Raw genomic sequence first — 26,913 nt, 5'->3', positions numbered from 1 at the left:
AACGAGGCTGGGCGATGGCCTCATGCTGACCGAGGATGATGCCAGATTGATTGACAGCCGCTTTGTAGACTAGGCTACGTAGGACACATACGCTCAGGTAGTGTACGAATATGACAAACACCATCCATTGATGTTGGTCTACGTAGCACTATCCAGGCCTACCAGCCTCGACGGCCTATACCTCACCAACGCGAAGGGTGGCTTCAGGTTCCGACATGTCGCCGGCTCTGTCGACAGACAATTTGTCGATGAAATGACCGAGGCATCCACGAATTCCAACAGCTCTACTATACAACATACTTCACCACACATGGACCCCTCGTCACCACGATCACGATCGGATCCTATAACAAGTCATGACCAGCTGCTGGTGCTCACTGATCACGGTGATGACGCCCTTGTTCAAGAACTGTCAAGAACTTCTTGCACACATGCACACCGGTTCGTAAAACGTGCGTGAGTTCTGACACGTATAAGCACTACATATCAGCTTACCGCTTCTGGTGTTGGTAATACCCACGTTGCCAGTGGCAGCGTTACCCAACCGTAAACAATTCGGTTACATAACACATATGCGGCTCTTCAACATATATATGTGTGCGTATAAAATTTATACAAATCTTTAGCGTCATTTTGTAACGTGCCGCTCAGTAAAAAAGTTACGCCACAGTCACCTACCCGCCGCATGCTTCGCATAACATCGACTCCCACGGTACGTGGGATCTGCCGAATTTTTTGCCTTTAGTGTCCCTTTAAATGTAAATTAACCTGAATGACGACTTTGAAAAGTCAATCTAGAGATTTTTCATGCAATCTAGGGTATTTTCGGGGGTCAGTCTAGGGATGAAACGTTGACTTAGTTGGCAGACAGTTATAGACAGTTACAGTTTAGCGGAATAGCGGGATCGAAGTGCGCATGCGCAGTACCGTAAACGACCCGTAGCGTTTACCGTACGCACGCTATTTTTCAGATTTAGCGTTAGCGTGTTTGCGTGGTTAACGTAATGAACGTAAAACATGACGGCGGTTTTCGACGCCCGCTTCTAACTGAATTTAGCGTTGATGTGGACGGATCCACTTCTTTCGTAGCAAACGACTGTGCGAAATGGCTTCGCTTGCCTTCAGGTAGCTTCGACGACGCGGTATTACGGATAACTTAGCGTAGTTTTTGAGATCGCTTCCCATTTCGAACGCCCCTAGGCCACGGTGTTCCCTAGGCCTATCTAGAAGATCGGTGTAAACAAGTCTGCAACATGAAAATTTTCGCTTTTGGTGCTTAGTTCATATTTATTTACTTTTATTTTCACTAAAAAAAAGGAGTAATATTGCTGCGTGCGGGGATACAGGCGAGCAGTCTCGTTTTTGTTCTTTTCACTTTGTTTTAACGCATTCACCCTTCGCTAGGTGGCGCCACCGTCCCGGCTTGGGCACGTAAACGTTATCCCGCTAAACTAATGGTACATTCGCTGGTCGTTTGAGAGCGCTCTGGCTGTGTTTGAAACTGTTGAATTCAACAGCTTCAAACCTCTTCAACGAGAACAAGCAGGTATACAAGTCATGTTTCTCTTTCCTGATCATGTTTTGACCCGATAATGTTAGTAACAATGATTAGTTGCTATTTTACATACTTTTTTCAGCGGCTGCGGAGCACTCGAAAATGACCAGTCGAATGTACAATAAAACACGCTTTCCGCAACCAACATTTGCGGCCAGGCACGTAGCCAGGATTTTTTTTCGGGGGGGGGGGGGGCCCAAGGCCTAATTATTCGAAAGAAAGTCTTTTCATGGCAAAAAGAAAAAAAATTGCCCGGGAACATAAAAGGCTGGACGAATTTCGGGGGGGGCCCGGGCCCCCCGGGCCCCCCCCTTGCCTACGTGCCTGTTTGCGGCACGGTAACGCTATTCCCTTAACCCCCGCTATCACGCTAACGCTAAACTATAAAGGCGCGTTTACACTTGAGCGACACGACACCGACGCAGACACGAGGCAGACGCCGACGGTCGGCCGACGAGTCGCCCGCCGACGATGTCGCTGGACCGTCTCGTCACACTAGGCCGACGACGACCCTGACGCCTCCAAAGACAGCATGTCGTAGTAGTGTAACATGACGGCAGACCAAAAACACCAGCAAAACGCATCGGGAGACTGGTCGTCGGCAGGTCGTTGGGAGATTGTGGCCGAGCGAAAATTTGCCCATGTCGAAGGGGGGATCCCCCTCGACATCCTCGAGCATTTGACAATGGTCATCTCACGTACCCCTCCGACGTCTTTGCTTTGCTTCCCTTTGTCTGTCCGCACCCCCGTTCCCCGAGCCGGAAGGGGTGGCGGGGGCCGCGCGCCGCTACACCGAGAGGGACAATGGTAGAGGGCGGAGGACGGCCTAAATGAGCAGCAGGTGGTCCCCCGTTTTCAACTTTTGTGCGCAAGTTTAGTCGGTGTCGCTGTGCGCGCCTTCTGTGTGACAAGAGAATCGGTCGACGAAAGGCTGAAAGCACGATAACACGCGGACGGCGTCTTTCACAGACGATCTGCTGACTGTTGGCGTCGTTGCAGTGTAAATATGACGACGACACGACAGAAGACACTCCCGGCGACAGTCGGCAGACCGAAATCGGTGTCGTGTCGCTCTAGTGTAAACGCGCCTTAACTGTCTTATAGTTTAGAGGGTTTAGCGGAATAGTGGGCTTAGCGGAATAGAGGGACCGAAATGCGCATGCGCAGTATGCTATATGACCCGTAGCGTTTACCGCACGCACGCTATTTTTCAGATTTAGCGTTACCGTGTTTGCGTGGTTAACGTAGTGTACGTGCAACATGGCGGCGGTTTTGGACGCCCGCTTCGAACTGAATTTAGCATTGATGAGGACGGATTCACTTCTTTCGCAGCAAGCGACTGCGTAGAATGGCTTCGCTTGCCTTCAGGTAGCTTCGACGCCCGAGTATTACGGATAACTTAGCGTAGTTTTTGAGATCGCTTCCACTTTCGAACGTCCCTAGGCCTAACTAGAAAAACGGTGTAAACAAATCTGCAACATAAAAAGTTTCGCTTTTGGTGCGTGGTTCGCATTTATTGCTTTTATTGTTGCTAAAAAAAGCAGGGGCGTAGCCAAGGGGGGGGGGGGGTTCAAACACCACCCCCCCCCGAAATTTTTCAGTTTTGCTTGCGTATATATATACACGCACACACAAACGCACGCACGAACATACATAAAATGTGGTTGAACCCCCCCCCCCCCCCCGAAAAAAATTTCTGGCTACGCCCCTGAAAAAAAAGTATAGTAATAGTGTTGCGTGCGGGGATACGGGCGAGCATTCTCAGTTATTTTTCTTTTCACTTTTTTTAACGCATTCACCCTCCGCTAGGTGACGCCACCGTCTCAGCTTGGGCACGTAAACGCTATCCCGCTAAACTAAAATGCGCTGTCCGCAACGAACGTTTGCGGCACGGTGCTATCATATGCTAACGCTAAACTATAACTATCTACTGTCTATATGCATTCAACGCAAACATCGTGGCTGCGGCGGCCGCGTTTGGATGGAGGCGAAGTGCTAGAGGCCCGTGTGCTTAGATTTGCGTACACGTTCCCAAAGGTGGTCGAAATTTTCGGAGTCCTCCACTACGGCGTCCCTCATCGTATCGTGGTTTTGGGACGTAAAACTCCATCTGTTGAGACCCCCTCTAAGAAAGGATAAGCGCGCGAGCACACGCGGCAACGCCCTTTATGTCAAAAGTACGGAGTGGCACCAAAGTTCAAGATGGAGGCGGCAAATTCTTCCCGACGAAAAAAAAAAAAGCGGAGTGCATGTGGGCTTCCTCAGAAGTGTTCTCGCTCACGTTCGTGGCACGGCGCATCACAACGGCAGCTCACAAATATAAGAAACTCAATGGTAGCGCGATCAGCATGGCATAGAAGCACCTCCGATGATGAGCCAACGCAGCAGCGCTAAGCAACAAACGCTGATCTCGGAGGCTTTACTTTTGCTGCCTAAGTCGTCATAGGTATCATCTTGGAATACAGATCTCGAAGGCCATGCTTTTGCTCGCGGGACCTTGAAAATCGTCTTTGGGGTCTTGCACTGAGTTCGGGGTGCGATCATTATGCAAGGGAGGGAAAAAACAAGAAATTTGGACAACGAACTTCACGCGCAGGTGCTTAGATATCGGGATTCTAAGCAGGATTGGATGGGATTCAAGCAGGCCAGTGTTGCATGGACGCGGTGCAGATAGGGGTGCGAAAAGGCAGGGTTCTGTTTGGTGTCGCAGAAGTCTGTTGCCAGACTTGGGGGTAATTGCCCCTGCAGTTCCAGTTTTCCGTAAGGTTGCTGTGTAATCCGCTGGCAGGCGCTTTGTCTGGCTTCGAGAGACGTTTCAACGCTATAGACATCAATGGTTTCCCGCAAACGGGAGTACATTATTTTCCTGTTGCTCAGTGAAAGCCCTCTGCGCCCTTCGGGCGCGGAAACCTAATCGTGGCTTCGCCCTCGCTTCGCGAGTGCGGCCATTGAGCGTTAGCGCAATGGCCGGTTGGCCTGTTTAGCGCTGTTTAGCCCGCGCGCCTGCCCCTTCGGGGCAGGCGTGCGTCCGTGCCAGCGTCCGTGCCAGCGTCCGTGGTGTGCCCGTGTCACTGGGGCGCGCGTAACCCAGGAACTTTACACAGGAACTTTACGGGAAAGCTGAAACTGTAGGGGCAAATTTAGCCGCCAAATCTAGCGGCAGTCTGGCACATTGACCCCCGAGTCTGGCAACAGACTTCTGCGACACCAAACGGAACCCTGCCTGCGAAAAGAGGGTGGACGGAGATGGAAGGCGCTTTTCCGGAACGGTATAAAAATGTGAAATTAGCAGTGAAATAGGAGAGGGTGCTTGCTTGGGTGCGGACGCTTGCCCGAAATTTTACTGTATATGTATACCTATATATACACATACATATATACGGAATGGCACGGCGGCGCCGACGGCGCCGGCACTAACCCGCCGAGAGTATAATTGTGGCACCCTACAACTTTCGCATATAAACAACTGCCCTCACTTTGATAATCACTCAGTAATTTGGCAAGTTCTTGCTAATTAGTCTTTTCAATTTAACTTTAGCAGTGGCAAAGTATTCACTGGTGATGAAGTAGTTAGCTCCTGTGGCCACTAGAGCAGTGACATTGTGGTCATCGATAAGTAGGTCAAGGTCGGTAGTTTGTTCATGCATTGCCGTTATGTCATGGCATTAGATCACGGATGCATCTTTATATCCTGTTAAATTGCAACATTATGTCTTTAGGTGGTGTAGTTTGCTTCTAGGTTTCATCTGAATGGCAGTGTGTTCCTCCCACGTTGTCGAGATGAATGTTGAAGCATCATTGATATCTGCGGGGCATCATGATCATTTCACCAAGCAGCAGTCTCGTCTCCCTTGGTTGCTGCTTTAGATTTCCAAATATGGGCTGGCAAACTGACCACAAGTTTGGTCAGTGTATTGCTGGTACTGTGGTAAGAGATAGCACTATAGCAATGGAGAGCAGCAAGATTGTAAAAACTCCACTGTGTTTCTACTGTGTTCACCTCGCAGCACACACAGCACATTGATGGCAATCCTTCGTAGTCTTATGTTGTACAGGCACCAGTAGATGTGTCCTGCTTCAAAGTGGATGGGGATGCACCGTAGATTAATTTTCCTCAAGACATTGTGCTGGATGACAGGCGGGCAAATTGGCATCGGTGGTGGTGGCGGCAGACTGGATTGGGACGTTACAGGGCCATGATGCTAGTACGCCTGGGGAATGAGATGGCAGTAGCTCATGACTTTCTCGCTGAGGTATCATTGGTTCAGGACCTCCCAGCAATTGCTGAATTTTCTCATAGAACATGTTGGTAATTCATTCTATGTCAGTTTGTGATGAAGGGAATATGTGACACAGTTCTTTGCGCACAACAGCTCTTATGGTCCCGTGAAGGTCGTCAAAGCGGATTCCTTAGATTTCTGCACAGTTTTTGCAGTCCTCGTTGCTTCTGTTAGAAATTCTGTTATGGTCTCAGGAGAGTTGTACATCTGTCTAGTGAAGAGCTTTTGCTTAACTCTGTACTTGAGGAAATGAACCTTGTTCTCCTCAGACCTATCCAGCTCCACATGGTGGAAGAGGGGGGTCATTGCTTCTGTAAAGATGGAGATGTTCTCATTAGGTAGCTGCATACGAGATTCCAGTAGAACTTCTGCTTGTTCTGTCTGGATAATGCTTATGAAGAAGCTGTTGTGAAGAAGATCCCATATTAGGATGGACTCCCAATATTCAAGACATGTCCTCACTGTGTATTCCAAGATAGATTGTCTAAAGGTAGATCATTGTTGATGAGATGTGTACATGCCCCATAAAATATGTGCACTCAGAGGAAAACTACTTTTACAAAGTTGTGAGCAGTATTCTCTCCTTGTGCCGACCACAGGATCTTTACAAACATTAATGTTCACTGGTTTACACGTATGGTCATAGTAAATGGGTTATTGAACTGAGTACACATTGATTTATTTTTGCAAATTTTAGTGCATAGCCTTTGGATTCTTGCCTAGTAAACAAAATATTTGATATGATGGCTATCCTAATTGATTGACCCCAGGTCTAACTTTTACAGTGCTAATCAGTTTGGTACTATGGAGCCCAGCTAATTTTGTTATGTTTGAGTGCTGGCAAGAGAGAGGCACCTCTTTTGCCATTGAACATTGTTTTCTGCTTTCCTTTTTTTTTTCTAGTATAAAAGTTTGTGCGTGATCCTCAATCCAAAATTTTCTCCTCTCCATGTTTTTGGTCAACAGGACTCTGAAGAGGATACTGAAGAGACCACTGATGTGGAGCAGGTCGATGACCATGAAGATATCAAAATGGCAAAGCAGCCCAGTGATCCCGCGCAAGATGTACCAGGTCCAAGTGGCCTAAGACAAGGCAAGTCTGCAAAAGATACAAAGACCACCAGTGTCCGTGAACCACCTCGCATTTTTGTCACAAGTGATACGGAGCCAGAGATTGAATTTCTACCAGCTCAATTAAAGCCACGTGCTTCTGATGTGTCTCTGACTGAGAAGCCGTTGAAGTCATCCTTGAAGAAGTCGTCCATTTCACCCGATGACCAGCCATTAGGAAGTTATGGGTGAGCTTTTTTCCTCTTGAGCATTGGCTGTTATTGTGTTGTGTTGTTGGTAATGCTTGTTGGCTTATTATTATTTAATTTGTTTAGGTGGCCTTTTTGATGTGTTCCCATTACTATGAGCAACAAATGTTAACCTCATGAGTCATTGCTCATACTCTCAGTTTGTGGAATTTCTGGATCAAGCTCCAATTAATTATTGTGCATGAAATGATACGTAGAGTTCACATCCTACATTAAAAAAAAATTGGCAATTAGGTTAACAGGGTATATTGTGGTGGCCTCCACTTGAATGGTTGACGACATAAAAAATCGTGTTTTAGGCGCCCAAAATAGGCAAGCAAAACACGATTTAACTTCCAACATTGTAAATGTACTCACAGTAAATTTTTACGTAACTGCAAATAATTTCAAATGAACATGTGCACGGCCTTTATCTATGACAGGAAAGAAAAAAATGTTATTGTTTATGATGGCACAAAGGCGCCAACAGTTGAACATATGGCTGTGAAATTGTCCTTTTTCCCACGTGATTCACAGAATACGGCCTCTCCTTTTATTCTGTACCATGGTGAGTCGAGTGTCCACTGTCGAATCAACACCCTCTTGGGTCCCTTTCTTTTTGGCATGGCTGAGGAGGGCAGCACAGAAGCAGATAGCCAGACAACTAAAAGACCAGAAGGGAGGGATGCCTTGTATTGGCCGGGTCTAATCGCATAGGGTCAATTTCTCCCCTGTCGGTGAACACCTTAAGAAGTACATTGCGAACAAAACAAAAGCCGTGTGCACATGACATTTTAGGAGCGAAGCTGTTTAAGCTGTCGGTAACTTGTGCTCCGTTGTAAAAAAACTCTAATCATCATGAACCAGCATGCGCTGTCTTCATTCTCAGTACAGTGAAGCTGTTTAAGCTATCTGTAACTTGTGCTCAGTCATGCAAAACTCTTCGGGTTGGTATGCGTCACAGGAATTGGGCAAGCCCCTCTACTGTGTACAGCAGGTGCGAGTCAAACAAAACCGAACGTGTGAAAAAGAGAGAGAGAGAGAAAGAGATAGAAAGTAGGGAGAAAGAAAGGGAGAGAGAGAAAGTGATAGAAAGAGGAAGAGGAAAAAAAAGGGTACAAAGACATGAAAAGAAAAAAGACAGAAAGATTTAGACAGAGCGAGAGACAAAGAAAGAGAGAGAGGAAAAGACAGAAATTAAGAGGAAGCAATGAATAGAGAGAGAGGGAAAAAACGGAAGAAAGAGAAAGAAATATAGAAAGAGGGAGAAAGAGACTGACAAAGAAGGAAATCAGGAGAAACAGATACAAAAAAGAGATACAAGAAACAGAGGGAAAGAGAAAAATGAAGAGAAACAAGGAAGGCCACCCAGCTCCGCTCTTTCTTCAGGCTTGGCAGCACTAGTGCGAAGCTATCATAATTTTTAGTTTCTTTTGCTTTTTGCTTCCCTTTCCCCCTGACGACTCTCCACGGTTTCGCATTCGCCAACCGCTCGGCCATGTCAGCGCAGCGGTTTATGGTGGCCGGAGCATCCCATTTCACTGATGTGAGCGGTTGTTTTCCGGAAGTTGGTTGAACTAGGACTAGGTTGAACACCATAGAGTTCGGAAGAGTCTGTGTTGCCCGGTAACATGAATAATGGTCTCAAACTGCACTCGAAAGCGAAATTTGAGGTTAAATAGTGCTCATGTAGGCATGGATTTTGAAAATAGGCATTTATAGGCACTTATAGGCATTTAGGCACAAACACCAAAAATAGGCATTCATAGGCACTGTAAAAACACTATAAAAGCCCTTCCTAACCTCTAATTCACACTCATATATCAAAGTGGGGCGATAGGAACGCAAGGAACAAAATAGGCATTTGCCTAAAATCCGGTCTCCAGTGACAAGTTATGATCGTCATAATCACCATCATTTGCTACCCAATTACAAGATCAGTAATGTAGATGTGTGGTCTTTATGTCATCATGCACGACAGTGAAGCATATTACAAGCAATGCCTACTTGTTGACAATTTACCCGTCATTTATCACAAGATGGAGAGAGATTCATGAAAGGGAGAAATTTGTAATCCATCCAAAAGCAGCTATGAAGCTACAGTGTAAACTCTTATGGTTTTCACGCAAGAATCTTTGCAAGTAATTTCTGAATATTGCCATATGTTGATAGTATACAACATTGATTAAAAGGGTGGTTTCATTACAATTATTATTGCGATAGCAATTATATGGACACTCCAGGTGCAATTTTGCCATTTCCGTCGGCGTCAATGGGAGGCTGCAAAAAAAAGCTGTAAAACATTTTGTGGCTCTGTGACAGCATGACAATATGATGCTAAAAGAATGACTTGATAAATTGAATTCTGCCTTTAATGGTGATATGTTAACATTTATAATTGTGGAATGAGTGTATCTAGCTGCAATATGCTGAAATGCATCTGGAGCACCGGCAAAATAATGTTGGTTTGGTTTGGCCTTGCCATTTATTTATTTATTTGTTTATTTACTTACTTATTTACTTATTTACTTACTTACTTATTTATTTATTTATTTATTTATTTATTTTGTGCGTGTGTGGAGGTACTTGTAGAAGCAGGTCTTGAATGTGTATCAAGAACAAAAGGGGCCTGAGAACAAATCCTTGCAGGGCTCCTTAAGTCACTGAGAGGGAACTGGAGCTGCAGTTGTTAAACAAAGATTCACTGTAATGATTTGTCAGTAACTATTTGATCCATGTAAGAACATCAGGATTCCACCTTTTACGTAATAAGTAATGGGTAAACTATGCAAGTCACAGGCTGAAGCCATCCTTTTGGTAAGTATAGCATCCATCCACACGTTATGATCAATATTAGCACGAAGAAAGGTTCATCGCTTGTTGAGTTTTGTATGCCAAGCTTTTGTGAGACCTGCTCTGAAGAATTGCAGAATTGAATTGAGCCTAGGAAGGCCATGATATGAATGAATAATTTATATCATGAATGCATTCATTCATTTGTGTAATGAATGGATGAGTAAATGAATGAATGAATGGCATTACTCTCTTATTGTGTGTCCTCTTCTGATGGCAGCAAGCCACTGCCTGCCTGGATTCTAAAAATGGATTCTTTTGTATCTGCTAATCTTGTACCCAGGTGACTTGCCACTTTCGTGAACAAGAAGTGCTCTTTCTAAGTGCAAATAGTGCACAGTTGAAATTCGATTTAACGAAGTGATGACTGGGCGCTCGAATTATTTCATTAAATTGAGAAGTTCGTAAAATCGAAGGAATTTTTCGGTCTTTCGAAACCTAAAATTGTAACGTAGCGTCGCCCAAAAGCTACCGCAGCATTCTATTTGCCACTATTGCCACATGTGAAACGTCCGCGAGGGCAGCCCTAGTATGAATTCCTCCCATGTCCGGGCGATGCAGGCGAGGTAGACGGTTACGTGAAGCTACGACAAGCTGCCGATATGTAAAGAAAGGGAGAATAAATGTAGTTAATATGCAAGCAGGCAGAGCAAGAAAGTTTCAAGGAGACGATCAGTGCCGTCTGTCACATAAACCATTAAATAACGAAAGCAACCACCGTGTTCCTGTGGGAATATTTGCAGGGGCAGCAAAGCAATACCGCCCAGCACCATTTGATATGTAAAAGCGCTACCGACTGCGGCGTGCAACCTCGTCAAAATAAAACTAGTGTTGTAACTAGGATGGCGAGATGTTTTAACGCGGTAGCGCTACAGCACACGTCCGAAGAAAAGCAGTCTGTGTAAAGGTTGGAAAGAAATCATTGCATTTTTGCGCATTTATTTCTGGAAAAACTTTGTTGGGTCGAGTTCAGCGCCATGAAAGCTTCGTTAATTCTAATTGATGACATTAAACCCTTTGGGTACCTGCCGGGGAATGGGAATTGTTTTGTTAGATTGCGAAATTTGTAAAATTGGGTTTCGTTAGATCGAGTTTTAAGTGAAAGATAAAGAGTTTGTAAGCCTTTTCTACAGCCTTGTTGGTGTTCCGTTCCTTAGTCAAACTAGGGAAATGAGCATCTCTTGTTGTAGTTTTTCATTTGTGCTGACAGTTAATTTTACAACTGTTAAAATTCTGTGTATTTTGACTACCCTTCTCTTTGTTTTTTTTTAAGTGTGAAAGTTGCTTGCATAGTTTAAGCATTCTTCACAGAGAAATTCATTCTACAAACCAATTTGTTAGCTCAGCAGTCTGTTGTTTTCCTGCATTGTTTCCTGTACTTTTATTTAAGGTCTGCGGGCTCCCCACCCTTTCTCTTGTTAGGCCCAACTAGTTACGTTTAATTTAATTTTGTTTGATTGCCTTTAACTTTTATGCTTTGAGCCTTGACGATTTGTTGTTCCATAAATTTCCAACAGTACGGTTATATCAGCTTCTTGAATTATTTTCTCTTTTTGTAATGATGTGCAGCTTCTTTCCAAACCTGGACACACGAACTGCAGATTATGGAAAGCAGTATGCTGACGTCCCCTTATCATCAACTGTCCGAGATTCTTCACAAGAGCAAAACGAATCTGATGGGGGCCAGCACAAAGTTGCTTTTATTTTGGGTAATTAATATTCTGTTTGAGTTTTTTGTTGTTGTGAGGCCTTTTCCAATCAGCACCGGAAACATAACTTAGCTGTTCACGGTGCTTACTTTTAATGTCACATTTGCTTTGCCGATGTAACACATTCATGTTGGTCGGCAATCTGGCTAACTATTCCCTGTGTGCTGTGCTACATAACAGATATGCCTCGAAGCCTCTTGTAAATTTTCTTACTGATCACATTTCTTCATATAAAACATACCACATGACATCATACTTTTAAAATGTTTTGTCTGAAATTTGTTAAATGTAAGCTGCAGTTGGAGTGTGAGGCATATTTCTAGGTGTGGACACAGCACATCAAATGCCATCAGAAGTGCTTCAACAAGTTATTCCTTGACCCTTAAAAAGACCAATGGTCACGACATCAGTCAGTTGAAAAGAGGCACAGCTTGTTTTCACAATTTTTCAGGAGCATGGCTGCTATAGATGTGAGCGAGCAAAAACTTGCATGCAATCAGGTTCACTGCGAAATGATGAAGCCAAGTGGACACAGTGTCATGCTCCACTCAGTCAACTTAGCACCTGAGTGAGAGCATCATTTGACCCGCTGTAGTTATACCTTCCACTGTAGCGTCAGTGCTGTGTGCTTGGTCTTTTCCACTGCGAGGCCATATGAAATTTGTTAGAAAACACCGCAACAGTGTGTTGTTTTGGAACTTGGAAAGTATAGCCACCTCATAATTGACGGACATATGGCCAGAGAACCATCTGGCGATGTCATTTTGAAGCCAGGAACAACATCAGCTGTTCCTACAAGTCCATTTCACTATTTTAGCGCACTGTTAAACAAGACAGGACAGAAGAACGACACGGACATGGCACTATGTCATTCTTCTGTCCTCTGTCTTGTTTAACATTCGCTAGAATAGTGAAATGGATTACCAACATGCCCAAGCCTATGCTCTGTCATGTTCGTACAAGGTATGCTGTCCACACCTCAAAAGGTATTCCCCCCCCCTCTCATCTCCAACCTTCAGCTTTCATTATCCATATGTAGGATGAGAGACCCAATATTCACAACAACAGAGTGATTGTTTTGATAATTGCACAAAGGAACATAGCCAGCTTAAGCCAAACACGATAACAATCTACACAGTAACCCTAAACATTGCTTTACATAGATGCCTTCCATGTCAGCCTTCAACACGCATTCATTCCCTTATCTAGCGTGAACATGTTAATATATTCTCTAACTCTTTGTGACACGCATTATGATCAACTGTCTCTAAATGCATTGAATTTACCTAAATTCATGCCAACGATACGGAGACCAAATTTAAAGCTAGTGGAAGTGTTAGAATAAATTATAGTGTATTTTACTGCAATTAATTGTAATTGCAATGCAAATAATCATCTAATCACTTTACAGTCAGTCATGCTATATTTCTTCATAAACCGATTTCAACGACCCGCTAAAACTACATGAGATGGTTATCTGCTGGCAGCGAACATTTCTAAAGAGGTGAAAAAAATATTTTAAAATTCCTGCCGAAACATCCCGTGTCCGTCTCGTTAAACACAGTACTGCCTTCAACATAGCTATCGTGTGCAGCAAAATATTCTGACCAGAAGTGATATAAAGGAACCTTAGGTGCTTACTAATTTACCATTAGCTGAGTGTTCGTAGTCTCTTCCTTGCCAATTGTGCTCAGAAATAGCAAAAGTAAGTCACGTCTCCACATGAGGATGCCGTGTTGCAAGTGGTTAAGTTCAGTTATTCTATAATAAATATTGCACGCCCAGAAGGACCATCTTGTTTTGCCTGAATCATTGTTCCATTTTTTTTCCTCACAATCACACTCAGTGCGAGATCCACTGGTGTAGCTTGGACATGGCTCATCAGGAATGTGCCATCCCACTCCTTTCCCAAAACGTGTATTCACCATAGGCTACTTCGTATAAAACATCAGAAAACACTTGCCTGCCCCCCTCTGCACACACAGACACACACGCACACACATGCGAAAAATAGTAATAATATTAATAAATAAAAAGAACATTCCTAGCTGTTGCACTGATAAGATTGTTTTCATTTCTGCTGAGCAGTCGAAGAGATACGAACTTACATATGCTGCAGGGAAGTCAACAAAAACTGGTGTTTCCACAAATGTGTTAAGCCTTACACCCCCCCCCCCCCACCCCACCCTCTTGGTGAACACTTCCAAGGCCTCTGCATTTTATTAAACATGAATTGCGCCATCATATACCACTATATATATATATATATATATATATAATTAGCACCGTAGCTTCACCTAACTGAAGTACATAGAAAACTTTGTCTCTTTTAAAGGGTCAGACTCCACGGAGGAAGCATCGCCACCACAGCCATCACTGGGTGACTTGCAGCCTGTGTCAACATCTAAAGGACTGGAACAATATAGAGCAAAAGATAGGTAACAACAGATTAGCTGAGTGGACAGCACTCCCATTTATACTCATGGAAACTGTAAAATGCCCTACAGCTTCAGATGTGCATATAGGACACACATGGCAGCATTGCTAAATTCAATGCAGCAGTGTCTTTTTGCTAGACCTGGTTATTCTATAGATGCATCATTTTCATAGTAAACTGTAACAGTTTCTCATCTTCTATGTTATTGAAGCAGAATGTCCTTATCAAGGAAGTGTCACGTAGTGCATATGCATTACATAGAATTACTTACGAGGCCGATACTCAGCTCCTTGAAACTGGCAAACTGTATGATAACTTTCATTGATAGTATTTTGTCTTTGTTTTTATTTTATTTTATTTCTTCCTTTCTTTCTTCTTTTGTTTGTTTATTCATTGAAACAAAATTGTTGTGGCCTACTGTATTCCTACCTCTGCAATATGGCTGGTATAGCTACTTGTTGTGGTGACTGTATTGTCCTGCTTTCTGTTTGCACTACTGCATGATCTAGTTGCTTGTTGTCACTACTGTTGTGGCCTACTTTCTTTTGGTGCCGACTATGGTATGGTTACTTTTTGTAGCTAAGCATAGTGGCCTACTCTTTTTCTGCACCAGCTGTTTTTGTTACTCTCACAAAATTGCACGTGCAAAACCACACCACTTTTTCCTGCATACCCTCGCCGAAGAATGCTTGCACATTGAAAATTACGTCATGATCCTTCTTTATTTTTGTGCTAGGCATCACCACCATCATCACAGACACAAGCGACGTCGGTACATCTATGACCCAAGCCTAATGGTTCTTCATGATGCTGAGGATAAACACAGGGTCATCACAGAGCCTGAAGAGGCCATGACTTTGCAATCAGCTGATCTTGAAGAGATGGCGAGTAAGTTCTCATTATTCAGCTTATTCTTTCTTTCTGCAAACACATTGGTAGGAAGCAATGACAGTGTTTCAGACATAAACTTTTCTCACAAGTTTTCTGAGCTGCAGCAATATCTTTCTTTATTTTGTTGAAAGAGAATAAGGTTTTGAAGTTAAAAAAACGTTACTTCAAATTTTCTTCTTTTTTTTTAAATTTACAGCTGTCAAAATTCGTCACACTGTATATCATTAATTTCACAAACATGCCGGGCTTAATTACAACATATCTTGATGAAACCAGGCCGAAACATTTGCCAAATGCAGTGCAGCTCTGGACATGAAGCGGGACGCAGCACATTGCACAAAGACCGTAGGTGGCAGCCATGTGTTGTGACACACCACTGATGCGCATAGCCACATTTCCATGCCATTAAAAGTTCAGTCCATTTATTTAGTACCTCACGTGATAAGAGGACAAAGGCCAGATGAGTGATTCATCCATTCTCAGGGAACTGACAGCAGAGATAACACTTAACTCATATCAAATAAGAAGAAGCCAAAAGCCTAAAGATATTGCACGGCCTATTTGGCAGTGTACTGCCAGCCTTCTGGCACAGTCATTTGGCTACCTTGAGCGACTGCATAAGACGTACTGAGCATGCACATAAGGGACATGTGGTTCCGACGTGACTTCCCCCTCCAGATTTGGTTACAGATGCTACCTCCAGTTTCATGTCCAAAGCGACCCTTCACTCTCTGCAAACTGTTTAAACTGGCTGCACTAAAAGATAATGTCAACTGTGCCCTCAAATGAAAACTGCAATTACTGTCGAGAGATGCTTAGTAAATCAAAAAAAGTGAAGCATCAGGTTTTATTGTCTGTATGCCTTTAATGGTAAGCACAATGCACCTGACTCTTATGACAAAAATGTAACAAAATCAGTGTTTAGTCTAATTACTGCAAGATTAGTAAAATTACACTTCAGGTCTCAAATCTTCTTTTATATTTGACCTTATGTTAACCAGTGTTGCTATCATAGTAGCTCATTGTAGTGTATGTACTGCTTATGGATATTGTATCTGCTTAGCTTTAGTGTAGTTGCTTCTCCTGGCTAATTCTAGAGAATGTAGCACTTTCTCAATAAAGCAGCAAAAGGGAGAGTTGGGCTAGTTGGTTCGGGTTCATTTTGGAACAGCACAAAAGACGAAAGACGCAGGAGAAGACTTAAAGGGACACTAAAGAGCAAAACGATTTTTCTCGCATTAGTAAAGTAGTCTTCCACGATACCAAAAACACCACGCTTTCTGCGCGAAGATGCTTAATAAGCGAGAAAACGCGCAAAAAGAAAATACAGGTGGCGACGCCTGCTTGGGCCTACATAGTTCCTAATCGGTTAAATCGAAGTACATTGTCCTCTGAGGGGGCCAGAGACTTGACATAACAATTTTGTGGAAATTTCTTCGAGCCAGTGGTGCCAAAATACGTTAAATGCTCTTTGAAGTCTTTTACGTCACGAATTACAAAGTTCGGCGCGAAATTTAAAAATTAAACTTTGAACTTGGTTTTCTCCTCTAATAATAAACCTATGGTGGTGAAATAAACTACACAAGAGTTCTCCGAGCATACTTTATCAATCTAAACCAATTCATTGTTTCTCTTTAGTGTCCCTTTAACAACGCGCTCGGGTTGTTAAGTCCTCTTCTGTGTCTTTTGTCTATTGCGCTGTTTCAAAATGATCTCAATAAAGGACACAGCCGTGTATTGGCTAAAATGATCATTCCATTCTGTAGTTGCAGATTATGGACAGGACATAAAAAAAGTAACATAATATGGGCTGTGTTGTGATGCTTCCTTTGTGTTTTGTCCACATTTGGTGGCTGTATGTTGTAATAATTGTACACCACACAGGTCAGAGGGAACCACTGCTTACACTAATTCAAATTTTTGGTGAAGTCTTTAAATGATTGCAGTGTTGCAGTGTGATTTATAACACTCTCTTATACACTTTCATAGATTTTTAGTCAGCCCCAAACAGCAAGCATATGCATCTCCAAATTCATCGTAATATAATTGAACATCCACCAACTAGCCCAACTCGCAATTCTGCTTCAGCATCTCCAAATGTCTGTTGTTAAATTATTGTATGTTTCATGTGTGGACAGCTAAAATCTTGTTTCTCATTCCAGGTCATAGATTTGAAGACCAGAAAGGCATGCGTCGGCACAAAATTCTCGCAAAGAACACTGTGCTTTCATTCATGCAGCCTGCATCTGAAGAATCTTCTGAGCAACCGCCTCCACCAGGTTCCGGCAAAAGATACTCTGTTCCATTCATGAAAAAGCTTTATGATCGAAAGCCACATGAGGTAAGTCAAGGTATTCATGAACTAGTTTGAATTAGGTGTTATTGCATAGAAATAGTTTGTGAGGTGCAGGAAATAAAGTGACACAGCACGAGCATTAACTCGTAACTTGTGCAATCGTAAACCCCTTGAAAACAGTGAGCCCCCTGTGTCCCTCCAGTGTGAGCCCCGTGTCCCTCCAGTGTTCTTTAGCCACTGGCCTGTTTTAACTTCACGTTTTTTTTTTGTTTCTACCATGAATGTATGCAAAACAGGGTCAGTTCATGCCACAGATGTGCTAGTGAAGGAAGATTAATGTTTTAAAGTGCTTCTTTTTAGTAGGATATCAATAGCCTGAAATTGTATTTTCTTTCAAGTGTCGTTGCCTGCTATTGTTCTGCACAGATATTTGTGGAGCTGGATGAGCTCGTTCCAGAAACATACGAGTGGAAAGAGACTGCACGTTGGATCAAATATGAAGAAAACCTGAAAGAGGATGTAGATCGTTGGGGCAAGCCACACTTGGCCTCGTTATCTTTCCACTCACTACTTTGCCTGCGCAAGTGCATTGAACAAGGCACTGTGCTGCTTGACCTTGAAGAGAAGGATCTCACTGGCATTGCCAACAAGGTAAACTTTCCCTTTGTACTTAGGTGCAAAGCTGCACTATTATACTCTCATGCGGAGCCTGCACAGAACTGAGCATATCATAAGGTGTGCCACTGTGCATCGTCCTGTATCAGCTTAAGTACAGGCACAGTAGCTGATTGTACTTCAGGCTCATAGCTAAGGAATAAAATTGGGCTAGTTCGTGCAGCGGAATAGTCTGTTACACGCTGGTTTCTAAAAGTTAGGTCGCAGCAAAATACTTAAGGTAAATCTGCCATAGCTTCTATTCTTTAAGCCCCGCCACAGTGGTCTAGTGGTTATGTCGCTCGACTGCTGACCCGAAGGTCATGGGATCGAATCCCGGCCGCAGCGTCTGCATTTTCGATGGAGGCGAAAATGTTTGAGGCCCGTGTACTTAGATTTAGGTGCACGTTAAAGAACCAGGTGGTCGAAATTTCCGGAGCCCTCCTCTGCGGCGTCTCTCATAATCATAAATCGTGGTTTTGGGATGTTAAACCCCAGATATATTATTATTATTATTATTATTATTATCATTATTATTATTATTATTATTATTATTATTATTATTATTATTATTATTATTATTATTATTATTATTATTATTATTATTATACACTCTAAGAAAAGATGGAGTAAAAAGGGTGTGTTTTGTCCCAAAGCAACAATCATCATCTCAATGCTTGCCTTTCCTTTTTTAAAAACTCGGCGCTTGCCACTTTCCTATTATGAATGCCATGTCACGCTGATAATGCACGTGCCGTTCGTGACTTTGATTTACCGGGTGCACAGTGATAGTGCAAGGAAAGGCATGCAACATTGTTGTGGGATGGACAAAAAAACAACCTTTTTATTCTCTTTCTTTAGAATCTGTTTCCAGCGTGTTTTGTGGAGCTGGTAAAGATATGTTGGTATATGCTGGTAAAGATATTATTGTCCACCACTTCTTATAAAGATAAGAAGTGGTGGGCAATAAGACTAGGTTATGTGTCCTAATTGTATGGCTTATAAGCTAAATACACTACTTAACCTGCTTGGCCTGTATTCACAAACCAACCTTATCCTTACCGCTTGTTTTCCTTATCGTTTTTTCACCCTCGGTGCACATTAAGTGCATAAAAACAGTAAGCAGAGAAAAAGGTAAATGAGGTTGGTTTATGAATTCTGGCTTCATATTTGTTTACGAAGCACGTGAAGGGCACAGGAATTATAATGAAAATGAGAGGTAAGGATAAGGTTGGTTTGTGAATAGTTTGGAATTGCGAAAACACTTCTAGTCCAGTGCAGCATGAAGCGTGAGATTGTCTCTCACTTTTTTTGCTGGAAAACTGGAACTTAACTTTTGAGTAGCACAGAAAACCATGTGCAGTAGAAATATCAGCTGTTGATTCCTCATAATGTCTCCCTGGCCAGTCTGCACCTCACATACAAAGTGATTTCGTGCAGTAATGGCGTCTCATGGTGCGCCCATGGCTTCATTGTGACATCACCACTCCAGATCATTGGTCATCCGTCACCTATCGTAGACATGCCGGATGTTGACCTACGGCATCCCGATCATTTTTTCACTAACAATGGGCCCACCAAAAGAGAAGGAATGTAGTAGTTTATCTTCTAATCAAAGAAAAACAAGTATGGCTAAAATTGCTAGTGGTCTAAGCTTTTATTTTAGTCCATCTGTGTTAGTGCATGCCATGAGTCGTAATCACCTCATCAAAGTATATTGTTTTGACTTGCATGACATAGACTGGGAGACATCATGAAACATCAAGAGGTGATATTTGAAGTCGAGGGTTTGACAAAATCTTTTTTTGTTCAGAAATAACCATTGGCAAAATTGCAAATAGACACCAACCAAGATGAACAAGGCTCCCATGTGAAGTGTCAGTGCCTAAGGAAAAAAATGTTATTTCACCATGGTAGGCATCCATTCCTGTTTTTGCCAGCTGATATTTCTTCTACACATACATTCTTGTGCACCTCAAATGAAAACTAATGTTAGATCACCTCATCACTGGCTATGGATTTTCCATTGTCAGATGCTGTGTAGTTCCTCTAGTTGGATACACTCAAACCTCGTTATAACAAAGTCACATCTGTCACGAAAATAACTTTGTTATATCCGAAATTCGTTATAACCATTTATTTGTAACACTGTATTTATGACAAGACTATTCTTCATTTACTTCGTTATAACCGATAATTCGTTATATCCGTGTTCGTTATATCGAGGTTTGAGTGTAGATCAATTGGTATACCTAGGTATATAATTAGTGAGTAGGTTAGATTACATATCTTGTTTCGTGATGTCCGATGATGGCAATAATTCGGTTTCTGAAAACTTTCATTTTTATCTTGAATGCTTCGTTTTCAGAAACTTCAGGCAGTCTATGCAAAAAAATACCCAGTGTAGGCAGTTATAGTGGAATGCTAGTATGTGAGAAACTGTGCTTCTAAAATTAATTAAGGAAAGATTACTTTTAAGGGCTCGTTTTTTTTTGTTAGACACAATATTAATGAGAACTAACAGACAATAATGCCAAGGAAAGTATAGGGGATGTTATGTGTAATAATTGGGATATAAATGTGAAGAAAGTAAAGTGGACGAAAAGATAACTTGCCGCCAGCAGGGACCCTGCCGTCCCTGCCGGCGGCAAGTTATCTTTTTGTCCACTTTACTTTCTTCACATTTATATCCCAATTATTACACATAACATCCCCTATACTTTCCTTCGCATTATTGTCTGTTAGTTCTCATCAAATTAATTATTGTTATGCTTCTCGCTACCAGCCTCCAACACTGACCAACTAATGAAGATAAGTATTTAAGGTATTGACACCTGTGTTCATAAAGCATGCTAGCTGCAGTTGTTGCAGCCTTGAAAGATTGATGCACAGTTCCTATTGATATGTAGTTATGTTTCTGAAATAACGATAGTGAAAATTTTATTCACAAAAATTGTATAAAGCTGTTGCAAACAATGTTCGCTACGTTCTGCGTTCTCATTTCTAACACTTAGGTGGTTGACAACATGGTGCTGACAGAGCAGATACCACCCGAGAGCCATGGTGCTGTTTTACGTGTGCTCTTGTTGCGTCACCGGCACGGTGCGGAAAAAAGCCTCAACACTTTTCTGCGTCGTAACTCCTCTGGTACATTCACAGCACTCAAGTATGTACTATGGTAGTTTGTTCTTTACTCTTTTCTTTCTTCCTGTTTCCTTGAGATGGGAATTTTACAAAGGTGGCTTGGGCTTGTGGGTTATCCATAGTTAATCCAGAAACAGCGAGAAGGCCAAGGACAAGAGAGGCTACAAGCACAGAGTTGTGTTTGTAGCCTCTCTTGTCATTGTCCTTCTTGCTGTTTCTGGAGTAATTATCCTTGAGATAGGTAGTATGCAACAATGCACATGAGCATAAGCACACTGCAGGACTTGTAAACTCTGGGTTTTGTTCTAGTTAGACAAATATAAGAAAGGGAATTGATTGAGGGGCCTGTTTTTTTAGACCCAGTTATCGAAGGCAACAGACATGTAGTGAAGCCAAAGAAAGCATGGGGCACTTTATTTGTAGTTTTTAATTGTAGTAGTTACAAGATAAAGAGAAATGAAATTGGATTAAAAAACAAATTCCCTCCCAAAGGTGTTCGAACCCACAGTCTCTGCATTATGCCATCCACTTTCCAAAGATTTTGGTCAACCACCAACACCTTGTTGTATTATTTATTACTTGTTGATATAGTCTCCAACCTCTTTTGTTAAACTTTAGGATCAATGTATTAGATTCCATTGGAGATGTTTATAGGTGGAGCATCACAAGTAAATGTATTGGTGAGAAGTTGAAAAGGATCAGTTACAGTGGAAGCCAAACAACATCAAAACTGTATAGGCATTAAGCTCTGTAATGAATTCTGTGGCAGCTAATATATTTATTTGTAAAAAGAACACGACGCCATGGCATATGTGGCGCTGATGCAGTATGATGGTATTGACACCATAATAGGAAAAATTAAGTTTTCTTGCTTAAAATTTTATTTGAAATATACACCAAGCATGCATTCTCAGAATATGTCATCACACATTATTACAATGCCTTTTGAGAAAGCGAAAAAATGAATAAATTTGGAAACGGAATTTTTGGAACTTTTTCTAAGGGTTAGAGCAAGTGCATGAAAGAGTGCTGAGACTGGAACGCAGCTGTGGCTGTACAAAACCCCTTGCAAGTGGTAAAGTCTATAAGTTTTAATCTATTAAACATACTTTACTTTCTAGGGGAATACTGATTTGGCATTTGTAATGTTTATGCCCTTTGAAGAAGCAATAACATAATTAAGGGGGCCATGACACCCAATTTTCGATCATAATATGTGTTATGTCGGTTAATCCTTGTGCGTTCACAAACAAGCTAGCAAAATTTTAGCGCATTTGGTCGAGCACTTAATTTATAATTGAATATTTTTTAAACACGCGAGCGGCCTGAGAGTCGGGCAACACTGACGCACTCGCAAGACGTGACGTGACGAGCTGCTTGCTTTGCGGGTGTCTGCATTCCAGCGAACGACTTTGTTCCGTGGTCATCTGCGCGTTCAATTGAGCTATTTGATATTCTTTCAGCTTGGCATTGAAATTGAACGATTTTCAGCTGCTGAAACTTTTACAGAAAACGACAGCGCTGCTCCGTGCAGCAGATGACATCACACACGCCATGGCAAAATGGAGGTCGCCAGCTGTGGGCAGGGTTTATAGCCGGCGACTTCTAGGGCTCATTTTGCACTGAGACATTCTTTTACAGGCCACTTTTTAAATATGTATAGATACAATAGACCCTCTACTTCTATTTTTCGCTGAAAACGGCAAATTCTTGGGTGACCGTGTCATGGCCCCTTTAAGGGGAGGGAAGGTGCTCTATAAATGATAGAAATGCTTGCCTTATGTAAGGCTTTGACATGCTAGTCAACGCAAAGTTCAAGAGCATCTTAAGAATTTCTTTCAGGGGTAACAACAAGAAAAATTCCAACAATGTAGAAAGAAAGTTTTTCACCTATATGACTGATGGAAAAAGCTTTTCTTTGGCAAAAGTTGTTTAACACCAGTATCCATGTCTCTACCTATTTCTGTTTGATTGGTTGGCGAGAACTTTCTGCTTTCACCACTAACGTTAGGCCATTTTGTCTATTCCTTATCTTGAAACAGATCAAAGAGCTATACTGAAGTTCTTTAAAGTTAAGTTTAAAGTTAAGTTTTACAGTTAAGTTTTCTCTAGGCCTAAAAAAAACAAATAGTTTCATGATGGGGAAAAGCACTACAAGAACGGAGACTTCGCAAGAATGCAGGGCCTCTATCCTGTGTTCTTGCTAAGTCTCTGTTCTAGTAGCGCTCTTCCCATCATGAACTTATTACCAGGACGCCCAATGGCAGTTACTCTAAAGAAACATTTTATTTCCCACACTGCATCTTGCTGTTTACTTTTTTTTCCCTTAGAATTGAATGTATGCAGTGCAATCCACAGTTAGTATGAGCATGTAAGTGCATTACTTACGCAGCAAGCCAACTGTGGATGCTAGTAGAAGCATTGCTTGAAGCATGCGAGTGCACTCTACATGTGTCGAGGGTGAACCAGTGCTGTGTGTAATGCCTTGTCAGCTGTGGCGCAAACTATACTGCCTTGCTTTTCTACAAGGCAAATTGCTTGGTCTCATCAGTGGCTCAACAATGAATATTAAAAGGTGCACCTGCATCCACAAGATCTTCTTGTAAAAGGTTGAATGCTTTGGTTGCCCTTTTTCCAGGTCACTGCGGTCAGCGTCACTTGTTAGCAACTTTACATCTTCATCACAGGACCATGTGAATGGAAACGCTGGCAACCGAAGCATGCCTTTGCTTACTGCAGACACACGCATCTCTGTTGACAAAGGGGTACATAGTTTTCCATTAAAAATTTAAGGTGGTTAATAAAGATGGAACTTTTATTTGATGCCTCATGTGCACTGTATTGCAGACACGCGACGAGACTGAGCCGTTTCTTCCTGGGTGTTCCACGGATGATTTGCGCAAGCCTGATGCCAATATCCTCCGAAGAATACCCGAAGATGCGGAAGCGACCGCCGTGCTGGTGGGAGGCTTGGATTTCTTGGAGCAGCCCACCATTGCCTTTGTCAGGTTGGCGCAGGGTCAAGTGATGCCTAATTTAATGGAGGTAGGTGATTGCTTATGTTTAGTCACCTGTTCACACTACCACATTGTTTCATTCAGCTTGAACTACACACAGTCATAGGTGGGCAAAAATTTTGGAACTCACTCAGGCTCACTCAAGAAATATATTTTGCTGTGAGAGCTCACTCAGACTCAGATTCACCGAAATTTTCCTCAACCGAACTCACTCGGACTCAGACTCGCTAAACTTTTTCTCAATCGGACTCACTCGGACTCAATCTCACCAACATGTTGCTCAGCCAGACTCACTCAGACTCACAGCTTGACCTTAGCCTGAGTGAGTCGACTCATGAGTCCGCTGGCATTAAGTGAGTTATTCTGATCATGGTGTAAATGCTCTTGAATGCCAATATCTCAAATAATGGGTGCTCTACGATACGCCTTTGGGCCTTGTACCTTCAAATACTAGATTTCAGGGGTTTCAATCTAGTAAGGACGTTTTTATGAAATATGTGACTCACACGACATATTTCTATTAAGAAAGTAACGTAAAAGAGTTGGGAGGTCATAGCACCTCCCCCCCCCCCTTACTCACGCCTCTGATCAATAAACATTGAGGTGGTGCATGAACGCTAGTGCATTGAAGTGTGTGGGAATAAATCCGAGTATAAATGTAAGCCGATATAAGGCTGATAGTAATGCAGATAGCTGAGTGGATAGGATCGTAGGTCGGCAACTAAAGGTGGAGCTCACTCAGACTCGCTCATGAAATATATTTTGTAGGGGTGTGCGAATATTCGAAATTTCGAATATTTTTTGAATAGTGCTTGCTATTCGATTCGATTCACACTGGAATTTTACTATTCGAACTTCCCAAAAACAAATAGTCAGCGTCCGATTGAAAGTGACCCCTTCAGATTTTCAATATGCTTCGCCTCATTACACTCTCGTACTGCGGCAAAGCTGCCTTTCAAGCACCGTTACAGTCGAACACTGTCAAGGCACAGTCAACGTCCGATTGAAAGTGGTCCCTAGATTTTCAATATGTTTCACCTAAGCTCCGTTACGGTCGAACTTTGCCAAGACACAGTCAACGTCCGAGTGGAAGTGGCCCCTAGATTTTCAATATGCTTCACCTCATCACACCCCGGTATTGCGGCAAAGCTGCTTTTCAAGCTCTGCTACAGTCGCAAATGCACTAACTCAAGAAAACGCTGGCTCCAACAGGGAGATGAAAGATGTGGCGGAGGTGGGGGCTCAATTAATGCTGTTTTGGACCTGAAATTTGGGCAGGAAGTCCGAAAAATTGGAAGCCGAAGCTTTTTAGCATCCAAAATTTCAGATGTTCTTATATATCGATGTCTACGAGGCAGATTTTGAACTCCGGACTTGAAGGGAGCACACCCTTGTCCGCCACATCAGTTAGGCTTCCACAGAAGTTGAAAGAGGAGGAGAGGCTGAGGAAATGGCATCTTTGCCTATCACGTTGTCGGCAACACTTTGATTGCACCAAATCATGTACATAAATTGAATTCGGCCTCTACATTGCCTCATTCTTGATAAGACAACTATGAAACACCACCCCGCCAGTTCTTCATCAACCTAGCGAAAAGAAACACTTTCAGGTTACTATCTCATAAGAATATGCTTAGGAATCCTCTCCAACTTTTTCTTTCTGCAATTTCGCTTCGAAGTATTAGAAAAATATTCGAGAAATATTCGAAAAATATTTTACTCGATTCGCACTCACACTTCAATATTCGAATTAGCTTCGGACTCAAAATTTTGCTATTCTCACAGCTCTAATATTTTGTGTTTAGGGCTCACTCGGACTCGCACTCACCAATATTTTCCTCAACCGGACTCGCTCGGACTCAGACTCATGCAAATTTTCTTCAACGGGACTCACTCGGGCTCACACTCACCAAAATATTATTCACCCGGGCTCACTCAGACTCACAGCTCGATCCGAGTCTGAGTGAGTGTGAGTGAGTGTATTTTGCAATACAGTTATGCTTTTTGTTTGCATTGCTTTTTATGATCCATATAATTTAATGCATCCATTGCTAAGCAAATTGGCTGAGAATGCAGATGCATAATCCACCGTATTATTGTCATGATTTTTATTCTCCATAAAATTATTATTATTATTATTATTATTATTATTATTATTATTATTATTATTATTATTATTATTATTATTATTATTATCGTTATTATTATTATTATTGTGTACACAGGAAACCTTAATTTTCTCCATCCAGCGAGTGGAAGGAAGAGTTCAGCCTTTTTCGAACTCTCTCTAAACGCCTATATAAACGGGACCATAGTTCGCATATTGAATTCTTAGAAAAAAGCACCTCTGACAGGCCGGCTGAGTTTTGGAAGTATGTACGTAAACGGTGGTTGAAGAAAACGTACACTCGCCAACTAAAATCGACACTGTTTAACCGCGCATACCGATTGTGTTCTACTTCCGATGCACGCAGAGCTGAGTTGAAGAGAGTGACGTAGGACTTGATCGGCAATGGCTACCCCAGTCGTTTTATAAAAACTGAAGAAAGGCGCGCAGCTGACCCCTCTGCCAGGGCAGCGACAACGAAGAAGCGGGCTTCACTCCCCTATGCACGAGGTGGGAGTGAGTCCCCTTCAAGAATATTCCAAGATTACGAAGTGCAAGTCTGCCACATCCCCTCAAGCAAGCTGAAACAACAACTCGTTTGAGTCAAAGACCGCCTTGAAAAGGAAAGATACCCTGGCGTTGTCTACGAAATTCCGTGCCAAGACTGCCAGG

At 42.5% G+C, this 26,913-nt stretch overlaps 1 protein-coding gene across 1 annotated transcript in view; it reads left to right on the top strand.

Moving 5' to 3' along the window:
- LOC119379322 (band 3 anion transport protein-like) overlaps window positions 1–26,913 on the top strand; it is a 160,548-nt gene that overhangs the window by 92,583 nt on the left and 41,052 nt on the right. Inside the window, 9 exon segments of the mRNA XM_037648600.2 lie at window positions 6,802–7,133; window positions 11,556–11,695; window positions 14,031–14,133; window positions 14,869–15,020; window positions 17,186–17,364; window positions 17,746–17,970; window positions 20,988–21,139; window positions 23,756–23,882; window positions 23,965–24,162. Of these exon segments, the coding sequence (XP_037504528.1) occupies window positions 6,802–7,133; window positions 11,556–11,695; window positions 14,031–14,133; window positions 14,869–15,020; window positions 17,186–17,364; window positions 17,746–17,970; window positions 20,988–21,139; window positions 23,756–23,882; window positions 23,965–24,162 (1,608 nt within the window).

Source organism: Rhipicephalus sanguineus, chromosome 1 (assembly GCF_013339695.2).
Source record: "Rhipicephalus sanguineus isolate Rsan-2018 chromosome 1, BIME_Rsan_1.4, whole genome shotgun sequence".
Classification (NCBI taxonomy): Eukaryota; Metazoa; Arthropoda; class Arachnida; order Ixodida; family Ixodidae; genus Rhipicephalus; species Rhipicephalus sanguineus.
Note: the sequence above shows the minus strand (reverse complement) of the source record. Positions and strands in the feature narration are given on the sequence as shown.